We start from the raw sequence: 12196 nt of genomic DNA on the forward strand, positions 1-12196 counted from the left end.
ATGGGTTGTTTTGTGGTGGATAAGAGCGTTACTGGTGCGAAGTATTTCCATGGTAACGGAAGCGATACAGCGTGGGAAAATCGACTGTGACGTGTAGGAAAGATTGCATGTTTCAATAGAACTCACAATGTCGGTGGCTTTGGGCTGTGCTTGCAACAGGGACTTTTGATCTTTTGGACGATAATAATCCCGTTTGAACAATCGAGCTACTGGCAGAAAAACCGTTCGAACAAAGCTGTGGTTTCAATGAGCGTTACTCGCCTAAATTACTCGCTCACGTGCAAGCTTCCACTTACCCTAACGACTGTCATTGTGGCGCGATAATCCAAATCACATGCTACCTACACGGCACAGCACAGTTTCCTTTCAGCTGACGGACCCATGATCTCGTGTTTTTTTCACAGCAGCACGGTGTGACTATTGCCATCTTATTCGTCCATGAACACTCTTTACAGCACGTTATCGACGTCCTGTAACATGCTGTTATCTAGACCCCCACCAAGCCGATTTGGGATTGTTTATCGCACCGTAAAATAACATTCGGTAGTGATTAAGTGACCAGACACAAACGACGTCTAATTTTACGGTCAAATGTTCGTATTTAGAGCATTTAAAAAGCAATGGAAAATTGTGTCGTAAACTACCTGAATAATTTGTTCGTTTTCATTCATAAAACCTATCGTCGATCAACGTCTAGTACTTGACGGTAACACAAAGTCGTGGCTTGTAGTAGCAGCTATTAGTAAATGAACTCCACCGACTGGACCAGATAGGGGCAGGTGGTTATGAACTGCAAAAAAAAATAAATAAATACATTAAAATGCAATCGACATTGACTTATCAGTTCAATTACAGCGCGATAACGGCAACGCCAGTGCGTTCGATAGCGAGCGGCCCCCATTCTTTGGCGGGGGATTCCTGATAATGAGCTTCCCGCTTTTCGCGCCATGATAATGATCGATTTCGGCGCAGGTTATTAAGGCGATCGCGTTGGGAGTTTGGTGGTCAGTATACTTTTCGAAGCCAGCGACGCTGCTGAATACTTTGCTACCGGACGGAGCTGAAGATGTTTGCGTACCTAACGATTCTGGCTGCCGTGGTGGCCTTAGCCCATGGACGTGAGTATTGGGGAAACGGTGTGTCGCACGCATGGTTAAGAGCAATCCTCCCACCGCTGGGATACCGTTCCAGAGTGCTCTGTCAACATCCGGACGCAGCTGAACGCCCGGGAACCGCTGTTCCTGCGCAACAACCAAATGTGGGCTCCGAACGGACCGTCACTGCAGTGGAATGCCGGAGAAACGACCCTGATTGCCTGCCCGGGCAACTCGATCGAGAATAGTAAGTGTGCTGTGTTGTGCCGGCGTTGACAATTGCTCTCATTGTTGGTGCGTATCTACAGCTGGAACGGTCACCGCCAACATTCAGTGCGTGTCCGGCACTACGTTCAACCTCGGCGGATCCAATGTGAACCTTGCCGATGTGTCTTGTGCCGCCCGGTCGACGGGAACGCATCAGAACACGGGCCAGAGCTGCGGCCAGGGCGGAACTCTGCTGAATCTTGGGTTCGATGTACCGAGCGTGGGATTTGTGACGTACATTCAGTCCTGCTACAACATGCAAACGGCCTCCGTCATTTACACCCGCCATGTGATCCCCGGGGCTGCTATTAGCCGTAAGTTGGACAGGATTTTTCCACAGGTGCATCGCACTAACCGCGGCATGTTTCCGCACCATCCCCACAGATAGCATCAGCGAGTCATACCGGCCCTCGTTCAAGACTGCCGGAACTGCGTCGCATGTTGCGCCCGCTACTTCTTACACCACCGCCCAACAGGCAATCCGTTTCGCCCAACTGCTTGGATCCCAAGCCCAAGCGGATCGGTTCATTACCACCAGCTCGTACCTTTCGCGTGGACATCTCTCCCCGGATGCGGACGGTATCTTCCGTCCCTGGCAGTGGGCGACCTACTTCTACGTGAACGTCGCCCCACAGTGGCAGGCAACGAACGGTGGCAACTGGCTGGTGGTCGAGAACGCGGCCCGTAACATCGCCGGCCGTCTGAATGAGGACGTGCTGATCTTCAACGGGGCCCATGACATTCTGACGCTTCCGCACGTCAACGGCCAGCAAGTGCCGATCACGCTGGAGGCCGGAGGTATCCAGACACCGAAGTGGTACTGGAAGATCATCAAGTCGCCGCTCACGAACGCAGCCATCGCGCTGGTGAACAACAACGACCCCTTCCGGACGAGCATGCCTGCGGGTGAGATGCTGTGCCAGGATGTGTGTGGCCAGTATGGATGGAGCAATGTGAACTACGGCAACTTTGCGCGCGGTTACACCTACTGTTGTACGGTGGCCGATCTGCGTCGCGCCATCCCCAGCATTCCGGCCGAAGCGGACGCGGCAAATGTGCTGCGTTATTAAAAACTCGTTGACACGGTGCACGATTAAAGATAACAGCAATTAATTCTGGCGGTGTTGTTAATCTACACAATTTGGAAACAAGCTTAACAAGATTGATATGGAACGTACGTACGAAAAGATAACATGAAGCAGGTGGGAAGGAGACAAAAAGCGAATACGGATGAATTGATGAAAGGTACATTTGAACCGTTCATTTAAAATATCTCCTGTTGGAGTGCAGCGCCCTCTGTTGGTGGGTACTGTAGCAAAGACACAAACCCATCACGATGATTTTCGTTATGCTTTTTCGTCCTACGTTCGTTTGAAAATAACTTTTACTTCATTGGGGCTTTAAAAAAGCTGTTTCGTGAGATTCATTTACAGTGTCTGATGTTAAAATAAAAGAACATTTTTGAGAATTGAAAAATATAATAAATTTATCAGAAAATAATATCACTCCCTTGAGCTTAAACCCGATGAATGTATTATTGAATAAATATATTAAAAACATGATAACATTTCATGGCGTAGAACAAAATGGCATGGCTAACATCAAAGTTTGGCGTAGAATTAACTTCGGCACAATGGAGTAATATGTTACATCTTGTGGTCAACTCTTACCTTGGTCCTGTGTGGTCAACCTTAATTAATGAATTACAGATATTAAATGTACTCGAATGTTATAACCTATTGCCCTGGCACTATTTATTTATTCATCACATCTGATGCTAAAATTTCGTTTAATGCACCTTTAAAAAAAAACTGTATTAGTAAGCTGAAGTGTCGAAATAAGGCAGCTCCCCGCTATACGTTAACGTTTGGGATCGAACGCTTTAGCTTATATTTAATTTGCTTTGAAGTATTGTTTATACTTCATATTGAAGAGTTGAAATATAGACATATAAAAGGGGTTAGAAAAAATATTGCCATTAAATTGTGTGGAACTAAGAGGAATTCTCAAGTGTATCATATTTTTTCTTCAAGTTTTGAGAACTGCCGTTTGAAAAATTCCTTTGATTATCTTTGAACTGTCATTTAACCAAAAACAACACGTTGTGTGTAATTGCATAAATTGAGTATGGCGTACCGCAGGGATTTACTCTTTCACTCTCTTCATCCTGGAATAGTTTGAATGGTGGATTTTTTTGAACAAAGTGTATTTATTGTATTACCCAAAAAAATTCGATAGCACGCTTTTTATGACCACGGTAATCCCATCGTGCCGAACAGGGTTCATTCCACTGTGCACGCGAGAGAACCCCGTGCGATGTTTTTTGGGCCACTCATGCTGCGAGCAGCTGTAAACGAATGAATCATGCAAACGTCGCTTCAATCGCCACGCGCGGCAAAAGCGGCATTCATTCGTGTTTTGAATCGCGGGAAGTGTACACGAGCTTTGCAGTGCGTGACCGGTGCCGGATTTAGAATTTTGTGCGTGTTTTACAAGTAGGTTTGGTTAGGGGGTTTTTTCTCTCTCGTGTTTCGTGTGCAATTTGGTAGTGAAAAGAGTAGTGCAACAGGAGGAGTTTGAATGTATTTGCCTAAACAACTTAGCTTGGCACAGACGATTGAACAGATCGAGTGATCGAGTGATAAGAAATATGTTTCAAGCAAAAACGGAGTGTCATTAAGTGAAATAAGCATTAGTTTCGTACAGATACGAAAAGAATTTCAACAGAATCCGCCACATCTGTCTTGCTGTTGTGTGGTGCAGTGTTTTCCCTCTTGCTGCAGTGAGTCGCAACAGTTGCGATCATCAACATCATCGCCATCATCGAAGATCTTGCAGCTGGTCGCGGGCTATTTTAATCCCAGTTTTGCAACGGAAGTGCAAAGGTGAACCGAGCGGTGTGATGGCGTTTTCACGTGGTGCTTTTACACGGCGTAAAGTGGTTGCGTTCCGCGGTGTTACCCGAACCCACACACGCACACTTTGCATAACGCATTCTTTCAACATTTGAAATGTTCGTTCACGTTTCACTACGCCCGAAACATGTGTGCTGGTGGTGGTGTAAAGCGTGTGTGCTGCGAATGTGATGACCGGTGACTAAATTATGATGAGTTTTAAAATTAGAATTCTTATGCTGACCACCCATACCGAGGGGGGGGGGGGGGGGAAGAAGAGCTACATGGGAGCGGATGGTAGACGGTGAAAAGAAGGCTAGAAGGTTTGCTGTTTAGTATCACGAAAAGGGCAAACTTATGCAGCGGTGCAGCAGCAAAATGTGCGCACATTTCAGTTTCAAGCAAAATGGCAGCTAGTGTTCTCATGAATAGAAAATGTATTCAAGTGTACTTTTCAAGTATCATTTGTGTGCTTGTGTGTGTATTTCTTTTTGCTCTCTTTAGTCTATAAAAAAAATACATTGTAAATCGTTTTTTTTGCGTCTGTTTTTAAACACAAGACACCTTGAAAAGTTTTCTTCCTGTAGTGTTGCACTGCATAATGATGGAGTTCTTCTTTAGGGTTGACTTGTGCTAGCTTAAATTTCCATTTTATTTTTTCCCATAAAAAGATCGTTTGATTCATAAGAAAAAGCAACCGTTATCGAAGAGAAGTTATTTATTAACCTTTTTTTTGTTCTATCACAGCAAATCATAATGATCCGAAGCTCAAAATAAAATAACAAAAGTTTCACTCTATTCAAGGATCGCAAGTGTTTGTGAGTGTGTGTATATGTGTGTGTGGGTAAGTGAGTGTTTAAAGTTTGGCAAACAAGTGCTAAAAGTTAAAAATTGATCCAGAGAAGAGTGAGCGAAAAGAAGGAGCTAAAAAAAGAGTTGCCATAAGCGAAAAAATCTTTCCCAAACATCGCCCAGTGTGATAAGAAGTGTTTTCACCTGCTGTATCACCAAAACTTCCGGCTAGTGCGAAACAACTGTGTGAAGAATTTTTTGTCGACGGTCTGACGGTCTCCCTGCGACAAGCGACGAACCGAACGTACTGAAAAGCGGCACGATGCATCTTCGCAGCTGGGGTGCGGTGCAACTTGCACTGGCGTTGGCCGTCGTGCTGGTCGGAACAATGGTTGAAAGTAAGTTTTGGAAGCAACTTTGTTTAAGCATAGGAAACAATTCGCCGATATTCGCCCGGGCGTAGAAGATGGCGAACGGCAAAGCCAGGCAAAACATTCTCAGAAGAAATTCTTCCGTTGCGGGAGATTTTCCAGGTACGAAAAGAACTTAATTAAGTGACACCATCCCGAGCGGAGCGTAAATACCACTGACTTTAGATAAACCTTCGTAATCAGCTGGTACGCCAAAGGTTCTGGCCATTCCTTGTACGGCGCTCAGTAAAAAAAAGTATTCAAATATGAATTTATGCTTGTCTAACTTTCGAACAAAAAATCACCCACCAACTGTGCTGACTCCTTGGAACAATGCGCTGGTGGAGTGCTTGTTCACACGAGCGGTTTTCCGGTGAATTTTATTAAAAACATAATCTCACCTTCATCCCCACGCCGGGAGATAAAAAGACATGACGAGGCGCTAATTAGTTTATGTCACATGATTTACGATCGCACCAGGCATCAGGCAGACGAGTGTCGTACCGACAGTCTAATATGGAGCCTTACGGTTGTGTACGCTCCAACCGGTTGTAGATGTGTGGGAGTTGGGGAGTGTGAATGGGGCCTTCCCTTGCGCAGGAAACACGCACGGGAACGGATTGTCTTTCCGTAATGTTTACGTTAACAGACAGAAACATTACGTCTCAGTTCGGGACAGAGCAAATAGAACGTTTTCGTTGTACGTTCAGGTGGATTTCTTGGTGGCATTTCTCTTGTTTTTGTCCTGTAAAAATACTTCAGTGAAAGCTATCCAGTAAAAAATATCTAACAGAAGGAAAACGTGATGCATTAATTCTTTTAATGATTGCAACTAAAAATTCTAAAAATCTTGATATTTTATTAAATAAATACTGTTCTACATCGATTAGAAATCTACTTAGAATAATAACTACTCATTAAAAGGATAACTACTCATTACAGGGTTTTTTAGATGACAGAACAACGCAAGCGCCTATCACAAAAGCCCTGCATTTCAACGGCCTTAGAAGACACCACAACCCCAGCAGGCATACTTCAATGCAAGCACATGATATCACAATCGCAGCGCTGTTTACCACAAAACTCATACGACAGCATCAGCCAAGTACGATCCGACCAGTATAAACACGCTCTGGGAAGATATTTGACAACCAAACGACGTTTGTTTTGAACCGAAGATATATTTACTGCATTTATAAAAATAAATACGGTTTAATTCATGAAAAAAATACAGTAAATGTTATTAACAATCATCGCCTGGCTGTGAAAATACATTGTAGGATACGTTTATACTCCTTGGGAACGTACTTCACCTCTACTATCGCACTGGTGTTGTAGTAAGTTGCTCTGCCATTGTGATTTCATGTGCTTGAATTGAACTACGCCTACTGGGGTTGGTGTCTTCTAAGTCCGTTGAAGTGTCATGTCCTGCGCCTGTAGTGATAGGCGCTTGCGTTGTTCTGTCATTTAAAAAACCCTGTACTGACGTGAACAAAGATTTTCCCGAATTTAAAAGAGGGTGAATTAATGTTTTTTTGTTTAATCTTGTTCAATTTGGTAAAGAAAAGGTTGGGTAACAAACGTTGAAACAGTAAAAAACAAGCGTATTTGACCAGATAATCTAAATTTGATACAGGTCGCATAACATTTTTGTATCTCCCATAGTAATTCTTCTGAAAACCAATTAAACCGGCTTAAAAACCCTCCCCCACATCCAAGAATGCTCTCCCCTGTATGGGAATTTCATTGCCAAAGCTGCAATTTCAAACGATATGGCACGGTGGTCAGGAAGCACCCCAAAACCAGGGCGCGTAAGATTCTTTCCTTGCCCGGTTGTACCTAAACAAATATTTCCATTTGACCGCGATGAAGCAAAAGCAATGCAACCTTCGCTTGGGGGCATTTGCATGCCCCGCTTTTTCGAATGTGAACTAGCCAAACCCCGACCAGGTGGTGGTTAGGATGGAACACAAACAACCTTGCGAAAATGTTCTTCCTGCTTTTCCGGGGGTTGCTACTTTTCGTTAGATAATTGTAATCCCCCCTAGGGCGGCTTGGGATCCCCGGAAACGGAAGCATCGATATTGCTCGGTGAGTTTGAAAAAGTAATTGCATGAAACATTTGCATTACATGCAGATTTGCATAAGTAATGCTGGGAAAGCAAAACAGTACGAAGAGAATGTGCTAAAAGTTATTCCGTTTTGACGCGTTACAGCGATAATCCTTCCGGAAGCTTAAATCAGCAAACGAAAGCTCCACGCCAGAGCATGGACATTAATGAAACATTATTTTGAGAACTCCGCTGTGGCGTGTGTAAAAAGTGTACATTGCTTCTTATTTATCTTCGCACCAAGTGGAATGGAAGCGGTATTTGTATACGGACACGACTATAAAGTCAAAATGACGTTTCGCCCTCGTGTCTGTGTTCTGGGGATGTAACCGTCGAGATTTAATACACCATGCTTGCTTTCCGCCCGTAAGTGGTGCTCGTTTGGTGCTTCGAAACTCGCGTCTGTCTATTTGTTCTGTTCTGTGCGGGTCTCGTCGGTTTACTTAACTCAGCCCCAGACCGTACACTGGGAGTATCTTTCGAATGTAACACCGCACGGAACGGTTTGGTTGAACCAATTGCTCAACAACTCCAATTATTCTATACGAAGAGCATACCTTCAGGAGCAGTGAAGTGCAGGAGAAATCTTTTCGCTCGTTATGGTACCTTGGGCTGGAAGTTGGAAGAACATTTATGGTACCCCATTGTGTGTGTGCCGGTGCGTACATGTGTACGGTTTGGTCCTTAGGGGGTGAGAATAACAAGATGCAGCGATTCACTAGCAGATCCAGCTTGCTACATTTACCACGTTCACCTGCAGACCGGGATGAGTTGCCGAAGCAGCAAACGGCAAACAAAGCCAGATAATTATCTCGAGATAGATCACATATCAAACAACAAAAACCCAACACTGTAGCAACACGTTGCGGAGGAGGTGTTTCCTTCCTTGTTTAGGTTCCTTATCTACTGCCATGGAGCTGCACGGATGATGCTCCACAGCTCCGTAACGGCGTATCATATCTCGTAAATGATGAAGACATTCGTTGCAGGTTTTTATTCCATTTATCAGCTTACGAAACTCGCCGGATAGGAATACGTTCCGTTTCGAGCTCACCTTACCATGCCTGCTGTAATTATTAAAGAGAAACATTACCCAATACGGTTTTGGCTGCTGCTCTCGGTCTCCCGGGGGGGAACAGAGGGCACCTTCTTTACGACTTTTTACCTAAGAGATCGTAAGTTCGCCTTCCTGTTTCATCCCCTTCGAAAGCCATCCAGAATCGTTATCAAACTTTATAATGGATCTACATGAACTCAGGTACGGCGCTGAAGCAAAAGTAGCAACGGTGGCTAAAACCGACCTCGGTACAAACGCCAAAGCCACGCTCCACACAAGTCTCTGGGCCGGATGGCTTTTGGAGCCATTTCGTTCGTTGTTGTTTATTTGTTTGCACACCGAGCAATACTCGGTGGTACCCCAGTTTAGGACCTTATGTATGGCTACCCTGGCATGGGAATTAAAGTGGTACAGAGTTGTGAGGTGAAGCTTCCCACCAGCACACGCAAAAAAAAAGACCAATTTTCCCTTTCCGAACCAAAGCCTCGCTATCGCCAGGGGAATCGTTATGGAAAAAGGTTAGATTTTTACCTTTCGCCAAATTGAAAGTGAAGGCACTTGGTTCGTTTTTCTTTTTTTGCCAAACCCGAAAGAACCATAAACGCGACGAGCAAGCTAGAAAAGAAGTTTCATGGTCATAAAATTGGTTCACAGCTTTTATCTACTTTCGCGGTCGACGGCAACGACGGTGAGCGGAGAACGTTCATTATTGGAGAAAAATAGACAACCCGACCGGGATGGCTACTTGCACGGTTGCACGTTGATGTAACGAGATCAATCTTGTAAATTTACATAACCTCATTAGGAACGCACAGGAGAAACAAACAAAAAATGCTTTTTGATGTAAATTTATGTTTGGGATAGAATTTTAACTTTTCAATAAAGAATGAAAGCCTCATGTCCAATTGGATTAGGAATTTCAAGTATTACGTTGCGCACATCCCAACATCCCAAACTGAGGGATAAGAATGAGTTGCACAAAAAAAACTTTTTTAATCTTCTCTCTCATAAACCAACGCACACAAAAAAAAAAACACAACTTCTCGAACGGAAACGATCCAGCGATGAAATATGTGTTCCCGGTTTCTGATCGAGGCCTTGAGAGGATGGATTGCTGGAACTTTGCTGACTGTGATGTGAACGTTTCCATGGCATGTGCTGGTGTTTGTGTGTGTGTGTGTGTGTGTGTGTGTGTGTGTGTGTGTGGTTAAAAACTTCATGCTTAGCTCCAACCTAACCTCAATGAGGTTTTGTAAATAAATCATGAAAACGAAAGACATCCCCACCCTGAAAAGCGCACATTAATTTGCAAAAACCCTTGAGGAAATGGCGAAGGGGTGGAGAAAACAGCGCACGACGAATTGCCCAGAATGTGGTGTTGGTTTACTGATCACCTCTCCCCACCGCGCACCACTTCTTGGGGCTCTGTTTTTTTTAGCCCCCCTTGACCGAATGGTTCTCGCCCATTGCCGAGAGGTGGAACAAATGGTCACAAGCGCAAAAAAAACAGCAACACCAACATACCTCATCGTATCTAATTTCTTTCTAATGAAGTTGGCACTTCAGAATCGGGTGGAATGTTGCCGTCCGCAGCATAAACCATATGTGCGATCATGTGCGATCGAAGACGGAAAGATTGAATGACGAACGGACGAAGAAACGGAGAGCATTCCATTCGTTTGGGTTTCTTTGGCTGTTGCTGTGGTTCTCTTCCTGTTGATCCGGACATTAAACATATCATGGGACGTAGCTCAGTGGGCATTGATCATAAATTGCGGAAGCCACTTGGATTCCAATCGAATATGGTCAAAACGTATTCATTTAATGTTCATAAAGGAAGCAAGAAAAAAAGTTCAAAATAATTACTGATGCCACCGGTTCGTCTAATGCTTATTCGATTTTTATGCAAAGGAGAGTAATTTTTAGATAACAAAAATCAAACTTAAAATTATACAATTGTAAAATTTGTGTGTATTTTTATAAACATTGTAACAGGTCGTTATGGAAATTAGGCGTTATTGATACCCCAAATAACTTCTCCACTAAAGCGATAAAGAAACAGCGGGATCATACCGCGAATCCATGCTAAAGTCCTTCAGCTTAAGCTGGATTTGCACCCCCAACTGTTAACCCACCCCGGGCATGATACCTGTCTAAATGAAGCGTAGTGTAGCGCTTTTTAATTAAATCCCAATTAGTCTGCCTTTTCGCTGCTATCACGTATCGGGCGGAAGGCTACCCGTAAGGCTACATTACTATTTAGCGAGGATCCGAAACAAGCTTCATTCATGATGCTCCCGCGCTGAAGTTGGGTCAGCATGCCGGATGTTTTCCGGATGACTACCGGGGTTACGTTATGTAATGGGATTTTACGAGGTTGCTACCTACCGGTCGGGGGTTTTGAAGGCCTCCAATGCTACCCCCCAAAAAAGAAAATGAAATTAAAAACACACACAAACACCCCGATACGATAGTTCGAGCGGTGTGCTGTAGACGGAATCGGGAAAGAAAAGAAAGAAAATGGGACTTTCGGGGACTTTTGAGAGGAATCAACCGTGAATGAGATAGAACGCCCAAGCTGAACCTTCGCCCAAATGTGCTTATCGTAAACATTGCCCCACACGATACGCGTTAAGCATCCCTCTAGGCGGGCGGGGGACGCGTTCATATTTCCTAAAGCATATCGGAACAAATTGTACACCGTGCAGCGACACAGATACGCGGATTAATTATGGCTTTACGCGGGCAATGTGGAGCATGCGAGTGAGAGCGTTTTTGGTGTGCGGCACCACACAATCGGTACGGTTTGTTCTTGCCGGTGGTTTTTGTCCCGAAGATTCCCGAACCGGGGAAACAACCACAAAACGCGGGACGCTATTTTCGGGGAACGCTCGTTTTGTCGTCCATGGTTGCCGCTAGCGTTTTGGGGGTGGATATTTTTAAACTGAAGAGTTATGAAACATTGCCACAGTTATCTCAATTAAAGGTTACACACGCGTCTGGCCACTCTGGCAAGCGCGGGTAACCGTTCCGAAACGATCAAGCTGACGATTAGTGATCGCACCACTAATTGAACGGGGCGATCGCCGAGCGCACGGCAGACCACGATCGCCTGTCGAACGAGATGTTGAGTGCCTTGGGCGTTGTGAAAGGGGAGAGATAGTCAAGCTCTCGCTAGAAATTCATGATTAAAACAAATGAAACCAAAATCATCGAACCCCATGCTAGTGTTCCCGGTGCGCCGCAGATGACAGTCTGTCGATGGTGCTTTGACCCAGAGCATTTGAAGTGGAGATTAGTGTTATTTCGGTCAAGTATTCGTGTGCACCCTTCGCACTCGAGACCACCTGGATTACTAAACGCCGGTGTACAATGTTGCCAAGCAATTAGACTACAGAACGGTACTTCAGCTGCTTGCAACAAGAGCCGAAATGATATTTGCAGAGCTCTCGAACGGGCAAAGAAGGCATTATCACATGGCAAGATCTGTGCATACAACTATCGCCAACGTACAGTAAACCTCGAGGACAGGGTCTGCTGGCAATATGTGGCACTGTTTGCCTCCATTTTG

The 12196-nt window shown here is 44.6% G+C and overlaps 2 protein-coding genes across 2 annotated transcripts in view; both read left to right on the forward strand.

Moving 5' to 3' along the window:
- Window positions 1-1066: 1066 nt before the first annotated feature.
- On the forward strand, window positions 1067-2431 carry LOC128718921 (uncharacterized). The gene is made up of 4 exons (XM_053812538.1): window positions 1067-1118; window positions 1192-1341; window positions 1403-1675; window positions 1746-2431. Exons 1-4 carry the CDS (start codon window positions 1067-1069, stop codon window positions 2429-2431), a joined length of 1161 nt encoding a protein of 386 aa, XP_053668513.1.
- Window positions 2432-5369: 2938 nt separating this feature from the next.
- Window positions 5370-12196, forward strand: part of LOC128708926 (lachesin-like) — a 74415-nt gene continuing 67588 nt past the window's right edge. The window contains exon 1 of the mRNA XM_053803906.1: window positions 5370-5445. Within this exon, the coding sequence (XP_053659881.1) occupies window positions 5370-5445 (76 nt within the window). The remainder of the gene's footprint in view (window positions 5446-12196) is intronic.

The sequence above is a fragment of the Anopheles marshallii genome, chromosome 2 (assembly GCF_943734725.1).
Source record: "Anopheles marshallii chromosome 2, idAnoMarsDA_429_01, whole genome shotgun sequence".
Lineage (NCBI taxonomy): Eukaryota > Metazoa > Arthropoda > Insecta > Diptera > Culicidae > Anopheles > Anopheles marshallii.

What these genes read in the sequence shown, in the direction of transcription:
- LOC128718921 (XM_053812538.1), top strand. Translation starts at nt 1,067, where the DNA reads ATGTTTGCGTACCTAACGATTCTGGCTGCCGTGGTGGCCTTAGCCCAT. An exon ending in GGTGGCCTTAGCCCATGGAC is followed by an intron (nt 1,119 to 1,191) that starts GTGAGTATTGGG and finishes ATACCGTTCCAG; the next exon opens with AGTGCTCTGTCAACATCCGG. An exon ending in CCCCGGGGCTGCTATTAGCC is followed by an intron (nt 1,676 to 1,745) that starts GTAAGTTGGACA and finishes CCATCCCCACAG; the next exon opens with ATAGCATCAGCGAGTCATAC.